Source organism: Lampetra planeri, unplaced genomic scaffold (assembly GCF_965212315.1).
Source record: "Lampetra planeri unplaced genomic scaffold, kcLamPlan1.2.h2 scaffold_1489, whole genome shotgun sequence".
NCBI lineage: Eukaryota > Metazoa > Chordata > Hyperoartia > Petromyzontiformes > Petromyzontidae > Lampetra > Lampetra planeri.
In genome coordinates, this window is record NW_027614211.1 from 12977 (window position 1) to 25451 (window position 12475).

Sequence of the window (12475 nt, forward strand, 5' to 3'; positions counted from 1 at the left end):
CTGCTCATCATCATTGTGCTGATGACCATCTACTGTCTGAGGTAACTCCATCAATGTTTGCCTTCCAAATGTGAGAGGGGAGGGGTCAGGTCAGGACAGAGAGAAAGAAGGATGGTAACAGGCTTGTGAGCAGAGCAATGGCTTCTGGGTAAACAGCTGCACCTCAAGTAAGACAGCAATTAAAGCATCTAGGTCAGGTCAGGCCGCAGGGCGTTCATTCACTGACTGGACGCCTCTTCCTGTGGACAACATGAAGAGAAACGGCTTTGCCTCTTTCCAATGGTTATTGCTGTGTGTGTGTGTGTGTGTGTGTGAGAAAGTGAGAGAGAGAGAGAGAAAGCAAGATCGCATGTGCTTCATGTTCAGTTCTGTCTAGGCTCATTTCAGGGTTTTTTTTCTCCATACTGATGTTTTTTTTTCCCTTTTCTGTGATCGTCTTTTCACTCTGTCATCACAATAGGTTCAAAAGCCACAGGAAAGCCCTGGTCACCTCGGTGGATAAAAAGATTCCAAATGGCTTCTTGGAAGAACAAGGTAATGTTAGGCTCTTGTGAGTGACAATATAAAGCTTTTTCTATTTGTGATTTGTTGCAGTAATATTCTTTACACACCAAGTTTCACCAGGTTATAGAAGACGTTTAGCTTTCCCAGCACGTAGAAAACCATAGGAACCTTCATGTCAAATGAAAAACAAGAAAAATTTATGAAAATATATATTTAAAAAAATAGAAAGGCCAAATTTTGTGTTCAAAAAGTAGTGTGCAAGAGGAGAAGCACCATGTTTATGACTCGAGAAATCATTTCTGTCATGTGCCCACAGAAGCAGGAAATCTTAATGGCTGTCAGGGTTGTTTTCGCAGGTGCTATGAGCTTGTAATGTTCACTACAGGGAATCATTAGTGTTCTGAAGGCCATATATTCTCTTAAACACAGGAGAGCAGACAGTGGTCCTCCTCCCCAGGTCTCCCTCACCATCCAAGAGGTACTTCCCCATCCCATTGGACTCGCTGGAGGAGGAGTACCGGATACGCACCGCAGATGATGGCAAGCTCTTCAGAGAAGAGTTCAACGTAAGCACATGCAGGAATGTATCTGACTAAGCTCTTTGTCCTGTGTGCAGAACAAACACAGAAAATTGCAATAAAATGTTATGACTGCAGGCTGGCTTTTTCTTGTTGTCTCACGAGAGTTTGCTTCTCTCTTTATAGTCGCTGCCATGTTACTACCACCACGGGTCCTTTGAGGAGGCGAGCAGAGAGCACAACAGAGAGAAAAACAGATACCCAAACATTTTACCATGTGAGTGAGGATCTATATGCAGCTGACAGTCTTACTGCAGATGGAAAGTTAATAATAACAGAAGACTGCTCTCTGCTGCAGATGATCATTCAAGAGTGGTGCTAAACTCTCGAGATGGACATCTGTACTCAGACTACATCAATGCATCTTACATAGACGTGAGTCCTGATAGCAACAAATGCATGCATGCATCATGCTGGATCACTAGTGATTGAATCCTGTGTGGCTCTTACACAGGGTTATAAAGAGAAGAGCAAATTCATTGCAGCTCAAGGTGAACGTCCATTTAACCTTATTTTTATTTTTAGATAATATACGACTGATTTTGTTCGTGCACATCATATTTATTAATCCTCGTTTCCCTCAGGTCCAAAGCCTGAGACCGTGTCCGACTTCTGGAGGATGATTTGGGAGCAGAAAACTGCAACTATAGTTATGCTGACAAATCTAAAAGAGAGAAAAGAGGTTTGTCTCACCGTTATTCCCTGTGTCTTACCACATGTTATTAGAACAATAAGCTACATTTTCTATGCAACTCCAGTGCATCGCCAGGGACACACGTTTAAATTCTCCTGACCCAAAGTCATGGACATAATTTAATTGACCCCTCTCCCAAATGAGAATCTATACAAATTGTCACCCGGCAGATTACTTAGCATTAAATTAACCTCAGAGGGCTGATCAATTGAAAGCTCAACAGCAGGTTTGATACAGCAGAATAGAGGCATTGGGGATCAATGATGGAATAATTGTTGATAGGATCCTGAGAGGCTTCATGATAATTAGTCTGAGACACTAGTTAATGAGTAGAAACTTCGCTGTGAAAGATCTTATTGACTGACAGACGCACACAAAGTCACCGTGATTGACTTTGAATCAGCCAAACGCATGAGCATGTACACAGTGTATTATGTTTTGCCTTTGTGTTAAAGAAATGTTCATCTTTGTGATTCTGTCATCAGGAAAAGTGTTATCAATACTGGCCAGAAAAAGGCTGCTGGATGTACGGGAACATCAGGGTGTCCATGGAGGACGTCACCGTTCTGGTGGACTACACAGTCCGTACATTCTGTGTTCAGTATGTAAGTAAAACATGTGCAGCCACACATCAGGACGCATTTTAACTTTAACTGTACTTTCAAATATTAAAAAGGTCTTAACTGTTGGTTTAATGGGATTAAAGCTCACAACACACGGTATAAGTAATTATATTGTTCTGAGAAATGAACGTTTTTTTTCCTAATTAGACATACAAATTATTGTAATTATAATTTAACTGACTCTAGTTATTGAATGTGATAAAAATACATGATCATCATTGTGGTGTCTTATTAAAAATTAAACATCAAACAAAGCTAAGAGGCTGTTAGAAACAGCAATGTTCCCCATGTGAACACTGAAACAGTTTTATAAACCGTAATAGGGCTCAAAATATAATAAATGTAAACACTCACAGAGCATATTAAAACGAGCTGTGTGTAACAAACAGCATAAAAAGAGCAAATGGGAAAAAAAGTGTGTTTAATACATTCGCTCCTTTTGTGTGCAGATGCACGTACAGTATCTGTGTTTCCTCTCTTTGACGAAGTTGGGTGTCGTCTCCGCGTGCAAAGCCTTCAAATCGCCGATTTCACTTTGTTGCCTCCTCATTTGATGCCGGAGCAGCTTTTGCTCTCTGACTCAGTGCAGAGCGAGTGTGTTGTTGCGCTGCAGCCCGAGCCGACAGCTTTTAACACACAGCCGTCTGAACGCTGAAATGCTCAAGAAAATGAAATTCTCACTCTCTGGATTTGATGAGAATGAAGTGAAGACAAACATGTTACATGTTAACTAATCCTAGTGCTTTCATTGAAACCAAAATATGCTATTTCAGTTATCTGACATTATCTCCCAGTGGGTCACTGGCTTCATTCAGTTGAGCCATTTGTCTCAGTGAACATTATTTATGGACCCGTATTCATTCAGGACGTCTGTGCCTCTCAGCAGGGCAACGATGGCCCTCGAGCTCCATGCTTGGTCACTCAGCTCCACTTTACCAGCTGGCCAGACTTTGGGGTGCCATTCTCGCCCATTGGCATGCTGAAATTCCTCAAGAAGGTCAAAGCTGTCAATCCATCCTATGCTGGACCCATTGTTGTGCACTGCAGGTAAAATATCACAACACTTAATTTCTCTGTGTAGAAATAACAGTTTTTATATACTTAAAGACAGAACTTTACGACAGTAATACAGCAAAGTAAACCCTATACCTTAATACATATAAATACCAGGAACAAACTTCAGGACATTTCAACAAATTACAGCCTGAGAAATGACTGTTAAAATAAATAATTGCCTCACTGAAAGAGATTCAATAAAAACTGAATATTATGATCCCCATGTAGGGAAGATTTACTGCAGGGCTGTCGTAGTATACTGCACTACCTTAACCTAGGTGTACCTAATAAATTGCTGCGTGAGTACATACATGTTTTTTTTTTACCCCTATTAATCTTTAAAGGCATGCCTGGTATGCGTATATGTTTGTCCGGCCAATGAGCGTAAAGCCTCACCGGTGAAATCCACGATTGTAGCAACTGCAGCGACAGGTGCTCGGGGAGCAGGACTGTTGTTCTTGAATGGGACCCATTGATGGAGTTTCAACGCCCCACTGTGGAATCTCAGCTCTGTACTCCCGAAGGTGCCATCGGCTGAAATGACCCTTGTAAATCTATTAGGAGTGTTTCTCTGGCTTCGGAGGAGAAGCACTTTTACATATGCTCATGGTTTTCTACATTGATAGCTATGGTAAGAGAAATATTAGAAAGGTTTTAAATCAGTAATTTATGTTTTCTAAAGTCTCTACTGCTTTTTCTGTTGTTACACTACATCTACAGATGATTATTTTTCTCTCTTATGCAATGTCAAATAGATTAACACGCTTTTGTGTGTGTGTAGCCGCGCTGTGTTGTTTGTGACAGAGGTGTGCCTTCTTGTTTGTCTCTCGGCAGTGCCGGGGTGGGGAGGACTGGGACATTCATTGTCATTGACAGCATGATCGACATGATGCACATGGAACAGAGGGTGGATGTGTTTGGCTTTGTGAGCAGAATACGAGAGCAGCGCTGTCAACTCATCCAGACAGATGTAAGTGTTGACCCTTCCTGACCCGTTGTATCTCGGACTGACAGCTCAACTCAGTGTCGAGGAATAAACAAGTGAGGGGCATCGAAAACAAACTGTCAGTGCTACTGACATAGTGGGAAAGAGTTTGGCAAACTCCAGCAGCTACCACCTCCTCTTCTTGACTCTGTCGTTCTCCCTCAGATGCAGTACTCCTTCATCTACCAGGCTCTGTTGGAGTACTACCTGTATGGAGACACAGAGCTAGATGTGTGCTCTCTGGAGGGCCATCTGCGCAGGCTTCACAACACCAGGGCTCTCCACGACAGGCTGGGCCTGGAGGAGGAGTTCAGGGTACGAAGACAGAAGCTCACTCTGAAAAGGTTCAGTCAGTAATGAATCGTCCCAATCACCCTGCGCCTGCACCGGTGTATTCTCTAGGAAATCTTGCCCAGGGTGCCGCTCTTGGCAGTAGCAATACAAATAACGGTCCTTTGAATCATCTAGAAGTTTGTCAGGCACCATCTGCCATGTGGAGAAGTATTTTCGCTCACAGTTCTCCACACCGACTGGAACAAAATCCTCTTTCTCCTTCATTCTATGTGTTTTACAACTATGTTCTTACTTGTAGGAACTTTTCGAACACTTGCCCACCTTGTTGACATTACCACCGCTCTTGCGTAGGTGTAATCAACCTTCCGATCTTTGCCGATCTGCCCGTGTTTTCTTCCATCAGAAGCTGACCAACGTGCGCATAATGAAGGAGAACATGAGAACTGGGAACCTTCCCGCCAACATGAAGAAGAGACCGTGTGCTTCAGATCATCCCGTGTAAGGAATACTCTGATCCTCCGAGCGGCTTCATAATACATCACATCCCCAGTAACATCAAAGTATCAACAGTGTTGGTGATTTCATAGACGCAGATATCTGGGTAATCACTTTCGATCCGTGTGATCAATGACATTTAAATGGAGTGGTAGATTGAAGTACAGCGAATCTGTTTGGACTCACGAGCGCTAGCTGAAGTTGTACTTAGCTGTCAGTCTTTTTCAAACTTTTATTTTATTAGGAATCACTCGAAGAAAGTTTCCTGTCTTCTTTGTGCAGATGATTTCAACCGAGTAATACTCTCAGTGAAAAGAGGACAGGAGTTCACCGACTACATCAATGCCTCCTTTATTGATGTAAGCACTCCCTCACGACCCCCTGTATAGATTTCCCATAGAAGTATATATAAAGCTCATTGTTTCCTTTACAAAACAATGCAAAATATGATGCTTGCTGCGCTCTCAAGTGTTGTTTACCAGATCATCTGCCCTCCAGGGCTACAGGCAGAAGGACTATTTTATCGCAACCCAGGGCCCCCTGTCTCACACAGTGGAGGACTTCTGAGGATGGTGTGGGAGTGGAGGTGTCATTCAATCGTTATGCTCACTGAACTAAAGGAGAGGGAGCAGGTACAAGTACACTGCTTTTTTATTCTCTTATATTACTGCTTTATCCTTCTGCGACATTCTTTGCGCTCCATATTAGATATCAGGGTATAACATTAAGAATAGAGTTAAGACAGAAAAATGGAGCCTAATTGTATTTCCATATGACCTCTCCCACCAGGAAAAAGTGTTTCCAGTACTGGCCATCAGAGGGCATTGTAACATTTGGAGATTTCACTGTGGAGCTGACTGCAGACTCACAGTGTGAAACCTTTACTCTCAAAGACATTGTGGTCACCTACAGACCGGTACGTTTGGTTTCACACGTATTAGATGAAATAAATATCAATGCCGTCCCCGAGCAGCTTATTGTCCTCTGGCAGTGTGAGACTAACAGAGCGCTCTCTTCGTCTCACCAGGAGAAGCAGTCACAACATGTCCGACACTTCCATTTCCACGGATGGCCTGAGATCGGAATACCAGCTGAGGGCAGAGGCATGATTGACATCATTGCCTCTGTGCAGAGGCAGCAGCAGCAGTCTGGAAACCATCCCATAATTGTGCACTGCAGGTGAAAAGCTTCAGTTTTGACAAATCTGCCAGCGTGACGTGCGTCCTAAAAATTAAACCAACACACAGTTTATCCTGTTATGTTTCCGAGCAAACCCCTTTTCATCTTGCATTGATTCTCGGGAGGAATTTCTGTGGATACATTTTTTTCTCTTCCGTCAATTCTTTCTGTTACAATAAATTCTCCACATTTCCTCAGTAGACCTGGTGTTCTCTGCCTAAACCACTTATGTGATCCCTTATAAAGACTTTGCTGTGAAAGCTTTGATCAGAACCTAGCTTCAGGTGAAGTGATTCTAAAGCAGCACGGCCCTGTGGGATCGATCCAATCCACTGATTCACAGTCAATTAACAACCTCTTCAAAGTGAAATATCCTCTGACTCCCACTATGATTAATCTGATAAGATGAGCTAACGACAGGAAATGGTGTCATCACTCTCTTCTATTCCTTCAATCACCGCTTGTCTAAGAGGGGCTTTTTTAAAGCTGTTTCTGCGCCCCTCGGGAATGGGGCTAACCCTTTGCAATCCCCGAAGTCTCTCTACACTCCTCCAAATTGCACTCTCTGTCTTTTTCTCCATCCCTCCATCATTGTAAACATTGACTCAGTCAAACACCAAGCTTCCAAACTGATTGGTGTTAGCGGTCGGATTAGCCTCTCTTTAAGTAAGGATGATTATTAGCACTATTACACAAAGGTCACCTTTCCTTTCCCTAACTTTTCCATTTCACGTGGAGAAAAAAAGTAATTATATACATTTCAGCAAATTTGCTGTTTGAATGATATTTTTCTTCTACATCTAAAATACATTTCTCAGTAGGCTGTTCTCAGGATTCTTTATGAATAGTAAAAATTGAAAAAATGTCACTACCCTGTGTGTGTGTGTGTGTCCTGTGATGTGGTTACTGATCCTTTTGTCCGTCATGTTTCAGTGCCGGCGCTGGACGGACCGGCACCTTCATCGCCCTCAGTAACATTCTGGAGCGGGTGAACAGCTGAAGGCCTCTTGGACGTTTTTCAGACAGTCAAAAGTTTACGCATGCAGAGACCACATATGGTTCAGACGGTGGTGAGTTGAACATGAAGAATAAGAAAAACAAGGAAAAAAATATGTCAGCTTGTCCACGTTTGTGCTGTTTGGAAGCCGTTCGGCATGTTAACACTTCTCTATTTTTCTTCCTTTCAGGAGCAGTACGACTTCTGCTACAGAGTGGTCCAGGATTTCGTAGACATTTTCTCGGACTACGCCAATTTTAAATAAAATCTGTTCTGTATGCTCCAGTCACATGAACTTATGCAATGTTTTTTTCTGAATGTTGTTTTCTAAAACAACTCTTTTTACATTTTGATTATCTGAAAATAAATTGTATCATAGTGTAAAAAAAAATACACTATATTCTACTAGTCTCACAAAGAAATGAACTGGTTCATTTCTGTATGATCCTATAATTATTCTAAGAATTGTACAACTTTATCTGTATAAACCATGTATATTATTTACATACTCCTGTCTGGCTCACTGCAAAACAACAGTGTGCGTGTCGAGATCATTTCTTTATTTTCTGCTGTACCTTTTGGAATATGGTATACGTGCTATCTACTGGTCATGCTTGACTAAGCTTCTGTTAAAAGGGTGACACCAAGAATATTTCTGTCTGAGACAAACACATACATTTTAAAATACATTTCATTCCAATAGGCAGTGTAAAGTACCTCACTTCTGTCTATGAATAACTTAAGAGCTGCTGCTTGTAATCTTTTTCAACTTTGTCGGTGTTCCTCTTTGCCAGTGGCAATATTACTTAGTGGATGGCTGCCTGACAGTGCAAAATGCAATTAGCCTGCATTGAGAGATGTAAAAAAATAATGTATTATACTTTTTTTTATTCTGTCATGCAATCACATACTGCTTTAGAAAATGTTTAGAGACAAACTTTACATGCATGGTTAAATAAAGCGCAGTGCCATACTGATTAGAGTGTGTTCTAATCATGAAAGATTTGTCACCAAGTGACACAACGTTAACACAAAGAATAGGACAACTCGAAAACTCGGAACTCGGAAGTAACATTCTAAAAGTGCCATTTTATAATGGTCAGACTGATCGGCAATTATTTATAAAATAATAACACAAATATCATAAGGATATCAAATGTGCCATGAGATAACTTATCAGTGAAAGATTTGATGCAGCTACCATCCATTGATCCCTGCAGGAGGAGATGAAATATGTCTGGGACCAATCCAAAGCATCAATATCATATGGAAGAGGATTGGAACAACTGTGTGAAAAAAACAAGTAGCTGCTCGACCAACAAATTAAAGATGCATGTGCAGGCCCTGGTTAGTGAGTAGGGTTAATTAGTTTCACTGTAAATGAGGAAGGCCCAACATTTCTGCAAAAATAATAAAGTATATTTTTGCAACGCTTCTTACTTTTTGGTAAATAATAAATTTAGATGAACTTCCTGCCATGTTTGTACCTCCATCATGGTCCAGCTGTTTATACATAACTCAGTCAGTGTACATACATTCTTGCTGTGGTCATTGGTCATGACTAATGTTTGCTGCATTTGTTTGATTTTATCTTACATGAATGATTTATTATAGTAAGTAGATTACAAGTATCCACACTGACAGAATGAGACAATGGGATTATACCAGAGAGGATTTCCAGCTGATACATTAAGCATTGTGTTTCATTGTCTTTGTAATCTGTATGGATTTGAATCGTTTGCTGATTCTAATAAATTATGGATGGAGAGAAATGTCGCATTTATCTTCATGCTCCCTGTTTGTCCACCTCGCGGCAGATGCATACACTCTTGTTGATATACATGTCGGCTGAGACCTCCTGGTGATGTCAGGACATTTGAGCACTTAGCCGGCTCCATTAGTATTTCGTGTCCCATTAGTCAGTAAATGTGTCACACCTGCAAAAAGGGGATTATAATCTTCACAGCAGGCACCTCTGCGACACCTATAAAATCCCCCACTGGCTAATGCACCACATGCTAACAAGGCAAATACAGAGGTGAGTCTGATCACAATGACGTTTGAATTACTGTATTAATTACGGACTGAAATCTTGTTTGCTCATGTTCAGGGATGCCCTATAAATCCTGGTCTACGAGCCGCAGAGCTGCGAGAGACAGTGACCTTATTGTTTTCATTGTAAAATTGTGCTTCCTCTCCAGCTGTGATGGAGGCAAAACAGCAGAGTGGCAGTGCAGGTGTTGCTCTTGGCGTTGGTTGTGCAGGTCAGCCTGTCCCAGCACTGGTCCTATGGGTGGCTACCTGGTGGAAAGAGGAGTGTGGGAGAGCTAGGAGGCAACCATCAGGGTGAGTTCTCATCTTTTATGGACGAGTCTCTTTCATATTTATTTAGTAAAAACACACTGACATAAAATTTGTCAGTATGATCTGATTTTATTTATTCATCTGTATATTTTTATGCAAATGTGTTGGTGGTTCAGATTTTCATGTCAACCTTGCTTTCATCTTCTAAAGTCTGCAAATCTCTTGCACTTAGATGATGGGTACAGGAGGCGTGGGTGTCTCTTCCTGAAGAGGCGAGTGCTCAAACCCAGGAGAGACTTAGACCATACAATGTAGTAAGTGTTTATTATACATAATTTATCGCGGATGTCTTCTTCAATTGTACAATATTAATGTACACTACACCACTGTGTGCCACTGTGCTCCAAAGAGGCAGCAGGGACAATACACAAACTGCTGCTCAATCAGTCTGTTTATTTCTGTCTTCTCTTTTCTTTTTTGCACCATTGAATATTTGCATTCTTAATTTGGTCTGTTTCTCAATGTCTGCAGATGCATTTGCAAGTAAATATTTAAAAAGGCAGCACGAACTGACACTATATTTCAATCTCTTCAGATTAAGGATGATTCCGGTCTTTTCGACCGAAAGAAACGCTTCCCTTATAAATGAAGAGCTACAAAAAAGGAGAGTTTGCATTATCAGACAGTGATGGATCCCTACAAGGGAAAGGACGCTGAACACCACAAATCCTTATTTATTGCACAATATATGTCTGTAGCATTTAATGTAAAATTGTAATAAAGTTTTTGAATCCTGGTCAGTTTTTTTTTCCTAAAAGATCATCTGCCCATTAGCAGCAGGTATCAATGTATAAAAGATTGTCTCTGAAAGGCTTAAAGTGGGTTAAATTACCTTTGTCGAGCAACCACGACCGACAAGCATGACAAACTTGTGACATAACAATCTTAGCATGACAACAGCTGGTGATTAAGCCAATTTATTAGAAATCAATGGCCTAATTGAATTTGTTACAGTTTTGGAAATTCCATTTTCTGCCACACTGGTCTTGTGCAAATGTAATGTGGAAAATTGCAGCAGCTGATTTCTGTGCTGCTACCTGCATGTTGATAAGCCCCCCACAATGACGAGACGCTCATCTAAATATGTTTTACACTGGTGACGTCCTAAACCACTTTCCGCTAATTTAGGATAACTTAGGGTAAAACTTTTGCTCCCCCACCACCACCCTCCTCTCAGTGCAGGAAAATTGGTGTGTTCATTATAGGAATTGGAATTTCATATCAGAAAGGAAAAGAATCAGCAGGGGGCATATGTTTTAAAGAGAACTCATTTTCTGGCAAAGCCCCACAGACAGAGCACCATACTAATCGCCTGGTGCATAAGGGGCCGGGATTCATGAACTGTGCTGACACCGGGGAGGCCCTGCATTGTTGGAGCGTGGTTGTAATGCACACCAATGAACTCAAACCCGTTTGGCCCATCTGGGAAAAAGGGGGAAACGTTATAAAAGCACGTAGAATTAAAGAGAAATTAAAGCACATTCCATTGCACCTCTAGAACAATGCTCGCTCATTTGTGATACTTCACGTCGTTGGTTTAATTATTCATGCTTGTGATTTGCATAAAACAATGATTTTCTTTGATGGGACAAGACTTCAGAATTTTTTGAAAAGTACAATATGCCACTTCTTTGGCAAAGTTACAGAAGAAATTGATGTCCAGGGTATTTTCTCTGATGAGACTTGGTTGAATTGATTCACATGAGCTTTAAACTTATCTTTATAGTTTTTCTATAATTTTGCGACATCCTCATAAAAGGTAATTACGTATTTCTAACATTTCCTAAAGTCTTTAATTCAATTTTCCACACTTGTGTGAGAGTAATTCATGTTTACTGATAAAGCATAAAATCCGCATAAATTATCTTTCAAAAAAAAAAAAAAAGAAAATCACAAAGCATTCGCAATCAAAACCAAACTTTCCCTCTCACAATGTCCTCATCAAGGACCTGCCTAATTGCACGTATAACAGAACAACAAAACCTGCTGGTATCTATGTTTCCAAATTTGATTTAACCTCACTTTCTCCTTCCCGGACCCCCTGGTGGATATTCACTTTGTTTACCTCAAATTAAACTTCATATTGTTTACAGCCTCCTGGTCCCTGAACATTTTATAGCATTTTAGAATTATTTCTTTATTTATTTTTTGTAATGACTGTAGAGTTGGGATTCATTTGAATGTTTCCCTCATCTGCATGAAAATTATATAATTAACTTTTGATTAACCAGCTCAGTTGAGTTGGCTCCCCCAAGCACACTGGTGAATAGTACCCACCGCATTTTAACTGACTGTTTTCCAATTGAGTGGCGACCTTTTCATCAAAGAGCAACAACTGGGGCTAAACAACGGTAGAAAATAATCACGCTGAAGACAATGGTAGGGGTCGACGGGCTAGGATGTCATCCTTAAATATAACAAACAAAGTGTAAGAGAACCTGAGTGCACGTCGTGGCTGTGGCGAGAAGCCAAGCCGCCTCCGCTGCTGTTGCCCCATTGTTAAAACCGTGGAGGTCACGTCCACTGGCATATAGAGAGGGAAAGGACGGGAAGCTCAGAATGGCCCATTGTTTAGCGTGTCCTTGCTCAAAGGGAATTCCATTATGAAGGGCAATACATTTTTGATACTTTGATTTTCATGCCATTCATTTGTTTGAAAAACAGCCCGTATTTTGGATAATGGCTTCAGGAAACGAGGGGGTCTCA

At 41.1% G+C, this 12475-nt stretch overlaps 1 protein-coding gene across 1 annotated transcript; it reads left to right on the forward strand.

Annotated features, from left to right (window-relative positions):
* The first annotated feature begins 250 nt into the window (after window positions 1-250).
* On the forward strand, window positions 251-7670 carry LOC144739431 (receptor-type tyrosine-protein phosphatase epsilon-like). Its single transcript, XM_078622383.1, is given in 21 exon segments — window positions 251-282; window positions 461-534; window positions 934-1070; window positions 1209-1299; window positions 1381-1457; window positions 1537-1573; window positions 1667-1764; window positions 2262-2381; window positions 3283-3446; window positions 4290-4425; window positions 4606-4755; window positions 5138-5206; window positions 5208-5232; window positions 5512-5588; window positions 5728-5791; window positions 5794-5867; window positions 6026-6145; window positions 6257-6408; window positions 7342-7402; window positions 7404-7478; window positions 7596-7670. Coding segments are annotated over 21 exon segments (1908 nt in total).
* Window positions 7671-12475: the final 4805 nt, after the last annotated feature.